A 17,029-nucleotide genomic window follows, 5' to 3' on the forward strand; every position below is an offset into this window, starting at 1 on the left:
ATATATTTGTACATTGTCTTTTTTCTAAACTAAATAACCCCCTGTCTTGGTACTGTAACCCACCAATTCCCTTAATGACCTTGGTCGCCCTCTTCTGCACCCGCTCTAGTTCAGCTGTGCCCTTCCTGTATATCGGTGCCCAAAACTGTACACAATATCCCATATGTGGTCTGACCAGTGATTTATAAAGAGGCAAAACTATGTTCTCATCTCTAGCATTTATGCCTCTTTTGATGCATCCCATTATTTTATTAGCCTTGGTAGCTGTTGCCAGGCACTAATCAGTTGAGTTTACTGTCCACCAATACCCCCAGGTTCTTTTCAGAAGCAGTTTTACCCAGCTTTTTATTATTTAGCACATAGCTGTACTTATTATTTCTACGGCCCAAATGCATAACCTTACATTTATCCACATTAAAATTAATTTGCCATTTATCTGCCCAAGCCTCCAGCTTCTATAAATCCCTCTGTAATATGATATTATCCTCCTCTGTGGTGATTACTTTTTCCAGTTTAGTATCATCTGCAAAAATGGAGATTCTACTCTGTAGCCCACCATACTGTGACTATGTAACACCACTAGTACCTTTATTATACTGATATACTGTAGTTGAATAAAAAACACAGAATACAAACTGATATAGACAGCTGAATGCTTATCTTCACTAGTCCTAATGACTAGTGAATGATGTGGCAGCATGCATGCCATTTTCACCATACTGCACCCACAGAAATAAGTTAAGTGTCTTAGAACTACGTTTATTAATTCTGGCAATTCCTGAATAAAGTTTATTAACATTTATTTTATTGGAGATAAGTCCAGGACTAGTGTTGAGCAAAAGATACCAATACAAATAGCAGATGCCATATCCGTATTGTTTATGCAATCTACAGGTACATTTCTTGTTCTCCATGTGTCCTATGGCTCTGCCTGTGTGTGACTGTACTTCAGCAGTTCTGGCGTTTTGCTTATTAACCAGAAAGCCAAGGATGAAAAGATTTATAATTCCCTTCCAGAAAGAAGAGAGTGGATTTATGAGAGGACACAGAAAGAGATTTCAAATAGTAAAGTGAACAATCTTTTTCTTCTCAATTCTTTATTAGAGTCTGCTGGATTTCTGGCAATATGTTATTTTACTCCAATACCCTGAGTTTTTATACAATGATCACCTGAACACCTGAGAATGTAAGAAATACATCATTGTGCCTACTGTATATGTTATTATCACAAAATGCTCTACATTCCCAAATCTGACAATTTTATGGAATTTCTGAATACCTGAGCCCAGAGGATTCCTTAATATATCAGTAAAGGACATCCCTGTAAATCCACAAAAGCTAAGTAATACGAATCGATCAATGCTTTAGCTATTGTATCACAGGATTCTGCCATTCCTGGAGGACCATCTCATAACACAGCCTGGATATTCTCTGTATCACATATATTTTCCAGCTAGTGTAAAGTCCAACAGCACCAGTGTCAGATATGTGAAGAGAATCCTTTGCCGTAGTAGTGGTGGGACGCACGTCACAGTGTCTCCAATCCCAAATAGAGACCATATGAAATCCACAAAGAAGCAATCCAAAAGCATCCGATAAAGAAGAAACAGTGACATTTTTTCAAGCATCATACACAGGGGCAACATTTCAACCCCATTGGGTCTTTCTCAGGCTTCATTATCGAATGATCGCTTCTTTGTGGATTACATATTTTTCAGCTTTCACATTTCTACAACTGTAAAGTGGCTAAAAATCACCTTGAGCCAGCAAATCCCATAACTTTGCAACATGTACTGTACCTGTGTGTCCACCACATTACCTAGAGAGATTTATTTAATCTCTCATTTTCTCATGTCCATAGACCATCCTGGACCAGCAGGATGTTTATACCATATGGATGCTCTTTTGGCATATGTTTGGCTAATAGGTGTCTACAAATACATTCAGCAGTGTAGCTAAAGGGTGCCATGCTAGTCAAAACTGTGATCAATGTGCAAAAATGTATTCCTGGGTTTCTTAGCAAATTTTATGGACAAATTTAAAAAGTAATTGAAAAGTACAATTGATGTTGCAAAAAATAAGGGCTCATGTGGGTCTGTAGGTGAAAAAATTCAAGGGCTATGGCCTTTTAAACACAAGAAAAAAAAAGGGCAAAAATTAAAACTGGCTCCGTCGTGAAAGGGTTAATGAATCCCAAAAATTCCTTAATATTCCTTATGACAGCAATCTGTCACTAGGTTTATTCTGGCTTAAATGAGGGAAGCATAAACTAGTAATAGAAATGCTGAACATATCTGAGTATTATTTATATAATTTTGTTTAGCTGATCTCCTAATATGCAGGAGAACAGGATTCTTGCCACACCTCTCCTCCTGCCCTCCAACTGCTGATTGACAGCTAACTGCCTATACACAGCATGGATAGATTACTGCCATTCAGCAGCTGGTGGATGGAGTTCTCCGCTTCCGATGAATATTGAGGACAGCAGGGCTCATACACATAATGGAGGACTACTTATTATCCATGTTTTTCAGGAGGATATCTCTGGAACAGCTGCACTGAGCAATGTAAGTGATACATCACTCTGTTCAGCTTCTCTGTCACTAGTTTATGGTACCCTGGAATAGGACAGCATAAACCTACTGACAGAGTCTTGATTACAGTCCCTAACAAACTATTTTATCAGCAACCCTACACATCTAGGATATATAAGGCCACTACATCTTAAAGAAGATACCTGCTATCTTGGAGCTTGATTTATCACTTCATGTAATATCTTACCAATTATATGTAGAGAAAAGCAGACAACACTTCAAATTGTAACTCAATATCAGTTTATGACTCCACCTAACATGTTATGAGGCACACTGCCTTTACCTGCTCTAGACCTCTCCCCGAGCCAGGGTAATGAGCTCTTCTCAAGGAGCCGCCCTGACTCTAGTAGATCCCCAATTCTTGATGTATTACATAGAATGCCTTGTCATGTTTATCCAAGAAATCTCAACCAACATCACTCTAGAGTGCCTCGGAGCCTTTCTTCTCACAGTGGTTGGACAGCTATGTTGACAACCTCACTGGATGGGCCATCAATAAAGAAGTTCTGAAAAACTTCTTAACTACGTTACAAGCTTGATGTTTACTCTGGGGAAATCTTTCAGCATTCATGCACAGAACAAAAAGTCTAAGGGCCCTATTACACGGCCGATTATCGCTCTGTGTAATAGAAACAATCAGCTGATGAAACAATCATTGGTTGAATGTTGGTTTAGGTTTGGACCTAAAATCGCCGGGGGCATCGTAATAGCGATGCACGTCCGACGGCTAACAATTGCCCAAACACCTTATACCTTACCTCTCCCCACTCCCGGTCTTCTCTCCTGTGTTCCACTGTTTCCCGTTCCCGGCAGCAGCAGCGTCTGAACTTCCTGTCAACTGACAGGCCGCTCAGCCAATCACAGGCTGCGGAGGTCCCCTCCTGTAATTGGCTGAGCGGCCTGTGAGCTGACAACTCAGGAGAGAAGACTGGGAGCGGGGAGAGGTAAGGTATCAGGTGTTTGGGCAAGGGCTGCATGGACATCCATGCAGCCCTTGCTGTTCGATTATCGGGCAGTCTAATAGGTCCAGTAAACAAGCAGATCAGCCCTTGTTTACTAAAATGATCGGGCTGTAGTTAGCCTGTGTAATAGGACCCTTACTGTATGCCGTATAATGGCATATGTCATCCATAGGGTCTCAGGGGAAAGAGACACACAGTATATAGTATCACACCATTCTGCAGACTACACATTTCAGAACAGCTGAATAAAGGCATTCGTGCACATCCTCACCAAACATATGCTGGATAATTTGGGCCCAATGAACAAGGTCTAAGTAGATGCCAGGAATACTGCCGGTACATATGCCTTACACAAACTACACATAGCCCTGGGGAATTCTATATTCGTAAACTCATTAAACATGTTGTGACATATGTAAATAGCAAATCAGAACATTACAAGTGGATGGGAACACTAAGTGCCAAGTGACAGCATCTACCAAGATCAATTTATTGGCATTTTACCTGTCTGTGACCAAAGTATGTACTATATCATTTGCAGCTGTCTGTCATTCATCAATGCTTCAATGTGGAGTAAACTCAGACACACAAGGCAGGGAAACAGCACAATTACTGCAGCCAGGAGAGCAATTATACACTTTCATCTCAGCATCGGAGATGTCAGCGAGGAAGCAGAAATGTTGTCTACAGAGAAATAATCAATTTTCATTAAATGCAAAGAAGCGGCTGTAAAAAAAAACATTAACTGAATAAAAGGCCTCAAACCGAGCGGATCTAAATCAAACTGGTTATCTCAATGTAATACTTCTATACGCTATGCAACGTCCACCGAGAAGGAATAATATTATATTAAAGCTTTTTTATATGTGTCAGTGTCTATAAAAAGACTGTCAAAGGTCACATCGTAGTTAACTGCTTTATGATGTTCTTCTAAAGGTACCGCTTTTATATGCAGTAAAGACATAACTTACTTTATTTCAAATTCTACACTAGATTGAGTTATTTTCCTGTCCATGTATTGGTCATGTTTTATGCATGTATTATTGTATCACACTTTATTTTTACCAGTATTGCTGGCAGACAGGGAGGGGGTTACCATACACAAACATCCCACTAGTTAGGCAACACGGCCACCTACTGACCTTTTTACAGTATTACTGGCATTGGTTGTTACAAGGAACTTTCTAGACTAGGGAGGGGATATGGTAATTAGCCCCTTTATATATCCAATAATCGAATAGCACAAGTAAGTTGAGGGAGAGAGTCAGACACCAGCTGCCCCATCTGGGGATAAGGCCCATTTAGGCCATTGATACACAGGACCGCCTGATGCTGCTAATATATGCTACAGAGGCATTCTGGTGCACTGGGGTGCACCCCCTTAGTGCACTGACCTTCCCCACCATTCTAAAGAATACTGGGGCAGTGCTCTTCTAATATTTGTTTGGTGGAGGATGGGCTGGGGCCAATCGATGGGCTAAGGGTGGTAGTCCCAACCCCAGTGCACCAAAAGACCTAATTGGCATATTGAGTCATAAAGTTCATAAAGTCAAACATTTTTCTGGCCTTCAAGAAATGTGTAGTCGAATTCAAACTACTGCAGGGTGCGGAAGCTGTGGTCACACCTATGGCCTAGGGCCAGAAGGAAGCCAATGAAAACTCTGCCATCCCCAGTAACACCTATGCTGTAAAAAAAAATTTGGCTAATTGTGCCATATGACAGTTTAGAATTTTAGCATAATTTGCGCCAATAAACACATCCATGCTGTGTATGGTGAAATGTTTAAGTACTGCCTATGGGGCAAAGGGGGAAAGCCATAACAAGACAGCACTGCCATTGCTTATCCCTCTCAGAACTATAGGGTCATACGGTGAAAATCCAACAAACCCAACACTTCTCTCCACCCATTTCATCTGTTGGGGGCGACTCGGAAGTCAGCATACTGTACACCTTTAACTGCAGCAGTCATCTGACTTTAGCCCAAGTATGTGGGCACTTTTAGATTGGAGGGAGAGTGTTGTGGAGAGGCTTAACATGCAACGCAATGCACTTATGTGATTGAGACATAACAAATTTGTCAAAATAATGGAAAAACCTGGAATACTAAATATATATATTTTTAGTTTTTTTACTTTTATGCTTTCATTATGAACAAGACATCTGTGAGAGCACTGCCAGTGCCAAGGTCTCTGTTGCAGGGGCGTAGCTAGGATTCATGGGGCCCCATAGCAAAAACTGTAAGGGCCCCCCTCCCCTATGCACAACACAAAGCACTGTCTCTGTGATGTGGCCAAAAAACAAAATCACTTGTGGCAAGAGGCAGAATCCCGCCTGCAGCCACAAGAGTGACTGGCAGAGCAGATAGCCAATGGCTGCTTGCTCTGTCACTATACTGTTTTTAACTATAGGGGCCCATTAGGAGCCCTTATGGTTAAACATATGTGTATAGGAGCAGACTACCTTTTGCTTAACCCCTTATGAACTGCAGTGTGTAAGTGACCCAAAGTTCAAAAGACAAGGAGATATTTTATTTTACAGCTGGTGCACTGATAACCCTTGACCTCTGCAGGGAGCTCTACACATTTTCCTACTTGATAGGCCAGGGGTTATCAGTGCAGTGAAGCAGAGCTCTCTTTGTCTTCTGCTTATTAAAGTGACTGTACCACCAGGCTCAGGCTAAAGCACTGGAGGCGGGCCGACCCACCCTTAGTGGGAAGAAACTCCAGCCCCTCTATGACGTGACTCCATTAGAATCAATGGAACCCTATCATAGATGGGCTACGGTTTCCTCCCACTAAGGGTGGGTTGGCCTGCCTCCAGTGCTTCAGCCTGGGCCTAGTGGTACAGTCAATTTATCCCTTTTTTGTGTTGCAGTATGTAAGTAAACATTAGGTCACTTAGACACTGCAGTACATAAGATATTAAGTAGAAAGGATGGGTCTTATCTTCTCCCCGGACCCCCCCTCCTGCACGGGCCCCATAGCAGCTGCCTACCCTGCCTCTATGGTAGCTACGCCACTGCTCTGTTGTATATACAGATCGCTAGTACAGAAACACATCTATATCTTCGCTATACTAGTTCTGGGTTAAAGCCCATATGTTAGCCCAGAGCTAAATTTACAACTATTCGGGATTCAGAGTTGCAACCTCCCAGCATCCTTTGCTGTTTGCTGAGGTTATATTCATTCTCAGAAGTTTTCAGCTTCCATTTACTAAGCACATTGGGTTGTTGTAGCAATAATCTCAGGAGGCTTTGTTTTGTTCTTAGGTGAACAGGCCGCACCTCCTACCTGACCTTTTCCTACTTAGTAATTATTTGGACTGGATTGAAAATTAAACTTTATCTGTAATGGACAATATAAATCTCTTCGCCATCAACTTGTCATAGCTGTAACTGCGGTGGATCCGGCTGCCTCCTACTGAAAGTAATAATTCTGGTGTGACTTATGTTGACATTTCTGGGAACATGAACAACTATAATGTAGAAAGGAAAAAAAAAAGCTAAGACAGCATTCCCTAATCTGGTATCATGACTTGTCTGACTATACTGATAAGGCAAAGATCTCAGATCAAGAAAGTGTAAGCACTGGCAGTAATATACAGTATTATGGATGGCGTCTGGGAGATAAATGTTGGCTAGGGCTGGTAATACGGCGTGGCCTTAGTGTGTTGCCATTGTGAATTCAGAAGTGTTTATTTGTCACGCTGTGAAATTACTGCAGATAAAACTCGACAGAGACCAAAGTGCTCACAATGCAGACTAAGCAAAAAGTGCAAATATTTCATTCGGTGCCATTTATAAAACAAGGATAATGGCATTCCACTTTACTTTCTGTTAATTTGGCTTTTATATCAGATTGTCCCATAAAACAGAATAAGCACTTAATCATATAGTCAGGGAATGGACTGTACCTCCTCGATCCCGTGCCGCTAGATTGCTTCCTCGTTTTAATGTAACATCCAACTGGTACATTCCGGGATTAGGGAGTGGAAGATCTGCATTACTATTTCCCACACTGTTGTTTTTCTGCCAAAAAAAAAAGAGAGAAAAAGTTAATCCCCCATCCACATCACAGCATATGTTATGGTAAAAATCAGCAACCTGTCAAAACCAGATGTGGATGTATAACCCAAAGTCTTCCCAATGGGCCTATTAACGTCAATGTGCTGAACTTAGGATAATTGTGATTACACTCGGGCCGTTTCCCGTACGTGCGCTGTTTCTGGGAAATGGGCAAGGCTCAGGTACGTGGCAGTATATGCCAGTATACAGCGAACATATGGTCCGTAACCAATGTGAATTTGCCCTATGAGGACTGCACTCTATAAACGTATTAACAGCATCCAGATATTACGAGACGTGATGTTTGTTGTGTGATAATGACTCACTATACTGGGGACTACAAATGACTTCAAGGTTTTCCCATCAGATACATTACAATAAAAAAGACAGTTGCATAGACTTGGCAGCAGTAAAGACCGTAAAGGACACCAGCTTTACCACTGTAATGACAGGCAGACTTCTCGTGACAATCTCAATAAAGTTAATTCTACCCGAGTCCCCCAGTGACTACTCATAAAGATGCCTAGAGACTAGAAAGTGATAGAATGCGCAGAATACCCTGGTGTTTGCTTATACAGTAATATCTTTCTAAACATCACTTTAATAGCAGGAACGAACATTATGTGCAGTCTCAACAGTCAATTCCCAGAGCCCCTGTGGTTAAACCATAGATGTTATACAGCTCAACGTCATCCCGATGAGTTCTATCTGGAAAACACAGTTGAGCAAATTATCTCTCTTATAAGAAACAATCATGGAATATGGTTTCGATAGAGAGATCACAATAAATTCCCAGAGTAGTAATAAAGTAATTGTATCATCCAAAAGAAATAATTACAACACTTAATGATTGCTTGATGTGGCATCTCCCATTGTTCCTCTACAAATTATAGAAAAAAGATAGGGATGTCCCAAAATATTAATTTCATTAAAAAAAAAAAAAAAAAAAACAGTATTTTGCCACAAGAAGGCTGTTGGCCTTTATGTTTATATTTTTGGCCATATTTTCAGATTGGGTTCACACTATGGGGGAGATTTATCAAAGGGTGTAAAATTTAGACTGGCCACAGCAACCAATCACAGCTCAGCTTCCAGCTCTGGTGAAAGGAAAGAGGAGCTGTGATTGGTTGCTGTGGGCAGTTTACACCAGTCTAAATTTTACACCCTTTGATAAATCTCCCCCTATGTTTTTCCTATCGTTTTTTTTTTTTTAAACGGAAAAAACGTATGCATTTGTGTGCATCCGTTGTGATCCGTTTTTTCATTCACTTCCATTATAAAAAAAACGGATCAAACACAAAATGTACACAAAAACGTAGTCAACTTACAAAAAACTGAACCGTTTTGATCCTTCTTTTATAATGGAAGTCAATGGAAAACCAGATCAAAACGGATGCACACAAATGCATCCATTTTTTCCATCCATTTTTTGAAGAAAAAAAAAACTGAAAAATGTAAAAATGTAGTGTGAACCCAGCCTAAACCTTTTAAAGATTTTGGTTAAAATCCACATATCTTTTTGCGATGTAAAGGAGGTGAGGGGGGTGAGGATTTGTGTCATCCACTATGAAGCAAACAATGAAGACCTGTGATAATGGTGGGGTGCAATGGATGGTTGTATGGTTCAATCACATATTATCAACCAACAGATGTACAGACATTTTGCACAAAGGGGTGCTTAAAGACCAGCTAAAGTGAGAAGTACAAAACGTTTTCAATTAAATAGATTTATTTTACAAACTTTGGGGGAGATTTATGAAACATGGTGTGAAGTGAAACTGGCTCAGTTGCCCCTAGCAACCAATCAGATTCCACTTTTCATTCCTCACAGACTCCTCTTTGGAAAATGAAAGGTGGAATCTGATTGGTTGCTAGGGGCAACTGAGCCAGTTTCACTTTACACCATGTTTGATAAATCTCCCCCAACATGTACTGTATATAATGTTGTGGAATTGAGGGGAAGGAGGCAATGCGTCAAACTGAACCTTATTTATTCCAAGAGTCACATCTGAAAGGCCTCAGAATGTTTAACGTGATCCATGGATGCAATACCGTAAAAAATGTGTCAGCGCTATCTTCAGCTATTAAAAGTCCCTTTCACACAGGCTCACAGGATTCTCCGTGATCAGCACTAGAGATGAGTGAATATTGAGTACAATCGCGTTTGTTCAAGCTGAACGCTCTGCATTTTATTACTGATGACTGAAGAAGTTGGATACAGTCTTATGGCCCTTTGATACAACCTATGGCTATATCCATGTTTTCTAGGCAGCCTAAGGGGGTTCATCCAAATTCTTCAGCCATTGGTACTCTAATATAGAGCATGTGGGTTCAAACGAATACTAGTGTGCTGAAGATTCACTCATCTCTAATGATCACTTTCTGATTTTGACTGCATGGACAGGTTGTACCAACGATTAAGCAGTTACCATCTGAATGAGTCCTCCTACTTATTTGCGATAATAGAACCAATTAAAAGGCCAGCAATCAGCCAATGAACACGCAAAGACTTGTTTGTTGGCTGATTGGATTGTTCTTGTGGCCCTTTAAATTAATAATTTGTGACCGCACAGGTGTAGAGAGGAACCATTAGTGAGATGTTCTCCTCCTGTGTCTAATGACCTAGATGTGCCAAGCGGTCAGACAGACAGATGAGTGACGGACACCTGAGTTAAGGGACAGGGATTGAAAGACAAACCAGTTTTTAGAGTTTGTACATCCCATGACAATATTTTTAGAGATGAGGACACACTTATTCAGAATACTGTAGCTACCTCACTGGTACATGGCAGCCTATATAGTAAGTAGGCAATGACTTGAATGAATGTCACACCAAATGAAAACTTCAGGAAAAAACGATACTGCAGGCGAACCCCGTGAGACAGTCATGCAATGCCTTTCTGGGCACAGAGTATCAATGTCCCATAAATGTATAGATATCTAGTACCAACGTAAGAAGTAGGAAAGAACCTTGTGTAACATGAATCTTGCCGTCTATCTGATCTTGCTTGTAAACTACTTGATCTTACTTGTAAATCACCACTCTCACGCCTCCACCGTGTGATCAAATTCCGTCACTACTCAGAATTAAGTTTCTGTCGCACAGCAAATTATTTTCTAACAAGGATCTTTGCCAAGTCTTTTGGGAAGTTGGAGTTCAGACTGCAGAATATTTATGGCATGACTATGAAAAGCTTAAAGGCAAGTGACACCACACGTTCCCAGGAATTGTAAGCACTGTGTTTGTCCATAATGTATTAGATCTGTTTTCTGAAAATTTTGTGTTAAATTCAGAGCACGTTGAACTGTTTGCATAGTAAGGGCCTTCATAAAAACAAGCCTTTAATTCTGAAACTGGAGTCTTTGGTGGACGGATGGTGCATGGCTCTACATTCATCATGTCAACAAGTAGGACAAAGCTTAAGAGGCTGTGTTACCACTTTATGACTATATATTACATAACAGGCAACACCTATTCAAACACTTGTACACACAGACTAATTCTCATATGAATTACTAATCCTATTCATTTCTAATACACTACTTCCTACAGAACATACAGCAGCTAATAAGTATGGGAAGACTTGAGATTTTTAAATAGACGTAATTTACACATCTATGTAACTTTCTGACATCAGTTGGTTTTAAAAAAAATCTCTGGAGTACCCCTTCAACAAAATTGAGATATGTGCTCTAGAATTAGTAGGATCATGATAAAACAGCATGGTGTGATCTGGCCACATTGGGTTGATGGCATTGTTTCTCAGCTTTACAGATGAGTTAGGTATTCTGAGAAATGACTCTAGCATTACACATTTAGAACAGAATTCTAGTAGAAGTGGGAATGTGGTGAATGAGTGTCCCCGTACACAGACGGAACTGAAATATAATAAGCGCTCAAGAGGATAACACACATTCATTGTCCGCCTCTTTTCTGCAGTACTACATTAAGGCGCAAGTCATCTAGGAGCAAGTCTTTAGATATCATACTGTGAAAATGTCACGCTATTATTCTTCTACACAACAGATTAAAACACTGAGAGATTTCTATGCATATGCTCGCTCTAAAAATATACAGAAATATATCATGGCCATAGTTCCGGGGCTCAGCCATATACCGGTTCTTTGTGCTGGTACTGTAGTATGTTTTTTAGATGATAAAACTAAGGCTGGTTGACAAAACGCATCAGAAACTGTGTTGTCTCCATGCTGTCAGCTGATTTTACTTTTTTTTTTCTCCAGATCACTAAGTTTGGGTTTTATCATCTAATACTATTCTGTATGCTGCTGGATATGGACCTTTCTCTTGGGAATCCGTGCACTTGGTGGGACTTTATTATGCAGCGAGCTGGCTTGTGTCCAGGAACAAAGTTGATTTACTATGTTCTAGATCAGGGATAGGGAACCTTCGGTCCTCCAGCTGTTGCAAAACTACAATTCCCATCATGCCTGGACAGCCGAAGCTTTAGCTTCAGCTGTCCAGGCATGATGGGAATTGTAGTTTTGCAACAGCTGGAGGGCCAAAGGTCCCCCATCCCTGTTCTAGATGTTGTATGACTGTAGAATATTCCCCCCAAAAGCACTGCTTCTAGGGAAAAATACCTCTGTAATATGTAATCATATCAATGCACTACACAACAGTTCATGGTCTTTATTGACTTTACATGACTTTACTGTACCACAACGCAGAGCCATATTTCCCATTGCAAAAGAAGAGCCCTAGGAGCCTCATCAAGGAGTCTCGAAACACAGGACTAGCCGGATATTCCTCCAGGCTGGGTCCTTCCCAGTGGGATGTCTGGCAAGTCCTGTGTTTCGAGCAGGGGCGGATTAACTTTACCATAGGCCCCGGGCTGTTGACCAAGCTTGGCCCCCTCCCCCACCCCACTGTAACTATGGCAGCACTAGCGTGGTGCTCATAGTACAGGATAGATAATGTCATGATGCTCTGATTTGTGCAAAATTGCTGTAAAAAAGCAGTAATTTTTTGCAAATCATGGCAGAAATGTAGCCAGGAGACAATACACCACTGAAAGCATGTCTGTTTGGATGGCCATGGGCCCCCCAGGAGCTCAGGGCCCCGGGCTACCGCTCAAAAAGGACCTATTGTAAAGGACCTATTGCCTCTTTGATGAGGCTCCACGGGCTCTTCTTTTGCATATTCATGTTTCCCAGGGGGCAATGCACCTAGGACTTCACTGCACTATGCGCTTTTACTAGCAGCAGCCACTGTTGTCGTTTGGCTGGTCTCCCCGAGATCAGCCATCTATTTCTCTTATATTTCCCATTGGGCAGGGTGTCTGTCAGTGTCATTCTATCTTATAAGAACAGGGCCATGGACCGCACCGCAGGGAGCTGTACCCCCCCCCCCCCCCCAGCGGTTCACCGCTCTGCCTGGGGGCCCATAATGCTGTTAAGACGGCCCTGCCCCAGTAATTTCCCATGCTCTGCTCTATCATAGGAACAGAATAACAACAAAAATGTCAGGGCTGGATGCCTCACAAAGTAGATACGGACAGCACCCAACGGAGTGCACTGACTAATGGGGCCTGATGGGATTTTACTAGACAAAATGGCAACAGTTTCTATGGAACAGAGGAGATGGCAGATTTCATTGGCAGCATTGTCTTCCGCTATACGTATTAGGCTTTGGTACTTCCCCTGCATCTGTATATAACTTTAAAGACTTTAGTACAACCCCTGGCAAAAATGACGGACTCATGTTTAGTCAATAACCCCTTTGTGCTGAGAAGCGCAAACAACGGCCACTGTTGTAAAACAACATCTGGAAGTAAGTTCATGATCATTAATTCTGGCCATTGTTTTACAACAATGGTCGGTGTTTGGGTTAATCAGTACGTAGTGGGAACATAGCCTTACAGGGGGTTACCCCATCTTTTTAACTTCATAGCAGATACACAAATAACACAAAACAATATCCAACAGCTGAATAATTGGCCTTTATAAAACATAATCTTAGAAGACAGTCAGCAGAAAAAGACCACCTGGTCCATCTAGTCCGCCCTTATATTATTTCCTTTCTTAAGATATATATTTATCTCAATCAGGTTTACATTCAGTTACTCTGGATTTACTAACCACATCTACAGGAAATTTGTTTATTCTTTCAGTAAAGTAATGTTTTCTCATGTTGCTTGAGATCTTTCCCCCAACCAATCTCAGACTATGTCCCCTCATTCTTGTGTTCATCTAATATACCTTCTTAGACCCCCAAATCCAGGAAAGATGGATTGAAGCTTGAGAAGGGCACTGTATTCACTACACTTCCAGTATCGGTTAAGATCCTAGCATGCTGCAATATCTGGACGGCCGTGGCTTTTCTGGCAAAATCCAGCAGAAGCTGCAACCATTATCATAGCAGTACCTGTGTCCTTCACTATTAACTTCATCTCCAAACCTATTTTCTATTGATTGATTTAGAAAAGTATATATGTATTTCTACATATACATGTGCATTGACTGTTCAGGTAAATATCCACAAAGAAATAGCAACCTCAACACTATTCACACTGGGAGCAGGCCTGTATTTAGAGTTCATGCTGCCCTAGGCACTTTGCACGCAGAGGCGCCCCCCCCCCACGTTACTGTACATGCATGGTATATACCCTGGCACTTGTGTGCCGCTCTGCTTGATGCCCGCTGTTCTCATCAAACAGATGTGATGGAGGAAGAAAGGAGGCCAGGGACATCTTAGTTTGGGGACTGGTTCTGTCCAGTGTTGGACTGGGGTACCTGGGGCTCACCAATATACAACCAGTGAGACACGACATGCTGACCCGCTCCTTTCCTGAATTCATCTGTATCTGTGACAAATCTCAGAACACCCTCAATTTATACAGCTCTCAGGGTATGCTGGGAGTTGTAGTCTCTGAGAGGACAACCCTGTAATAAATCACTGTGTGCAGAGTCTCCTGGTGGCTGCAATCTGTGGGTGACAACCATCAGCCCTGAAGGTCCAGCAATACATCTATCTACAGCGGCAGCTATTAGAGGATTGTACTTCTGTACTACAACTCCCAGCATATCCTGAGGGCTGCAGACTGTCAGTACATGCTGGGAGTTGTAGTGCCTGCAGCTGTTAGGTCCTAGGAGGCTTGGTGGAAGATCAGAATATATAGATCTGTGGGGGCTCAGTGCAGGGAAGTGACCCCAGAACATCACTAATAGGGGATAGAACAAAAACATCCCCCCTATCCCCTATTAGTAATGTTCTGGGGTCACTTCCCTGCACTGAGCCCCCACAGATCTATGTATACTTATATGCCACAAAGCATCCAGTGTGTGATGCACCTAGGACCCAACTACAGCAGCTGCAGGCACTACAACTCCCAGAATATCCTGAGGGCTGCAGACTGTTCTGGGAGCTGTAGTGCCTGCAGCTGTTGTAGTTGGGTCCTGGAGGCGTTGCGGGAGATCAGAATACATAGATCTGTGGGGGCTCAGTGCAGGGACGTGACCCCAGAACATCACTAATAGGGGATAGGGGGAGATGTTTTTGTTCTATCCCCTATTAGTGCTGTTCTGGGGTCACTTCCCTGCACTGAGCCCCCACAGATCTCTGTATTCTTATATGCCACAAAGCATCCAGTGTATAATGCACCTAGGACCCAACTACAACAGCTGCAAGCACTACAACTCCCAGCATGTACTGACAGTCTGCAGCCCTCAGCATACGCTGGGAGTTGTAGTGCCTGCAGCTCTTGTAGTTGGGTCCTAGTTTAAAAGTTTGCACTAGTGTACTGTAGTGACCGCAGGGCTGCGTCAGTACACTACCGCAAACAATACACTGACCCTTATAGACCCCAATGGTACACAGGCTCTGCACACTATAGAAGTAATTACAGTGCAGTTACTAATGACTCACAGGTGACGTCTTCTCTGATTGCCGTCGCTAACTTTTTGCTTTCTTCTCCATCTGGCGCAGCATCATGAAGACTTCTCCGACCACAACTTGTCTGCAGTGTGGGCAGCTGGGGGTGACAGGGGAAGGGAGGCAGCTGGGGGGGGCTGGGGAAGGGAGGCAGCTGGGGTGACTGGGAAATGGAGGCAGCTGGGGCAACAGGGGGACTGGGGAAGGGGGGCAGCTGGGGGTGACAGGGGAAGGGAGGCAGCTAGGGGTGACAGGGCAAGGGAGGCCGCTGGGGGTGACTGGGGAAGGGAGGCAACTGGGGGTGACTGGGGAAGGGAGGCAGCTGGGGGAAAGGGAGAGCAGCTGGGGGAAAGGGAGAGCAGCTGGGGGGCAGGGGACCAGCAGGGAGGGGCAGCTAGGGTGGCAGGGGAGAAGCTGGGGTTCAGGGGGAGCTGGGGCTCAGGGGGAGAGGCTGGGGGTCCGGGGAAGCGGTAGGGGGGCAGGGAAGAAGCTGGGATTCAGGGGGAGAGGCTGGGGGTCAGAGGGAGAAGCTGGGGGTCAGGGGGAGGGGCTGGGAGGCAGGGGACCAGCTGAGAATGCAGGGGAGAGAGGCTGGGGGCAGGGGAGAGGCTGGGGGCAAGGGAGAGGCTGAGAATGCAGGGGGGAGAGGCTGGGGACCAGGGGAGAGAGGCTGGGGTCAGGGAAGAGGCTGGGGTCAGGGAAGAGGCTGAGAATGCAGGGGGGAGAGGCTGGAGACCAGGGGAGAGGTTGGGGGTTAGGGGGAGAGTCTGGGGGGGGCAGGGGAGAGGCTGGGGGGAGCAGGGGAGAGGCTGGGGGGCAGGTGAGAGGCTGAGGGGCAGGGGGAGAGGCTGAGGGGAAGGGGGAGAGGCTGGGGGGCAGGTGAGAGGCTGAGGGGCAGGGGGAGAGGCTGAGGGGCAGGGGGAGAGGCTGAGGGGCAGGGGAGAGGCTGAGGGGCAGGGGAGAGGCTGGGGGGCAGGGGAGAGACGGGGCGGCCAGGAGCAGGATGGGCAGGCAGGCTGGTTCCCTCCCCCCATGCAGCGCCGAGGTCCGGGGTGCGAGGCAGGGGGTGAGCTTCCGGCACACACAGTCTGACAGAGGCCGGAAGCTCACAGCTGCAGCCCCGCGGTGCAGGATCTTCTCTCCTGCTCGGCGATGACGTCACATCACGTGAGCACCGCTGAGCAGGAGAGAAGATCAGGGACCGCGGGGCTGCAGCTGTGAGCTTCCGGCCTCTGTCAGACTGTGTGTGCCGGAAGCTCACCCCCTGCCTCGCACCCCGGACCCCGGACCTCGGCGCTGCATTGGGGGAGGGAACCAGTCTGCCCACCAGCCTGCTCCCGGCCGCTCCGTCACCCCCCCCCCCCCCCCCCCCGTCGCGGACTAGGCACCCGTGGGCCGGTGCCTACGGACGTTTTTTTTTTGTTTTTTTAATAATAAAAAAAGTGTTCCCTGCGGGTGCCGCCCCCCCCAGGGCGCCGCCCTAGGCACCGGACCACGGGTGCCTAGTGACAAATACGG

The 17,029-nt window shown here is 44.3% G+C and overlaps 1 protein-coding gene across 8 annotated transcripts in view; it reads right to left on the reverse strand.

Annotated features, from left to right (window-relative positions):
* The window catches only part of MCTP1 (multiple C2 and transmembrane domain containing 1), a 528,068-nt gene that overhangs the window by 359,230 nt on the left and 151,809 nt on the right, over positions 1-17,029 (reverse strand). For all 8 annotated transcript variants that reach the window (XM_069962927.1, XM_069962926.1, XM_069962934.1 and 5 more), the window contains exon 2: positions 7,470-7,584. In XM_069962927.1, the coding sequence (XP_069819028.1) occupies positions 7,470-7,584 (115 nt within the window). The remainder of the gene's footprint in view (positions 1-7,469; positions 7,585-17,029) is intronic.

The sequence above is a fragment of the Dendropsophus ebraccatus genome, chromosome 3 (genome assembly GCF_027789765.1).
Source record: "Dendropsophus ebraccatus isolate aDenEbr1 chromosome 3, aDenEbr1.pat, whole genome shotgun sequence".
Classification (NCBI taxonomy): Eukaryota; Metazoa; Chordata; class Amphibia; order Anura; family Hylidae; genus Dendropsophus; species Dendropsophus ebraccatus.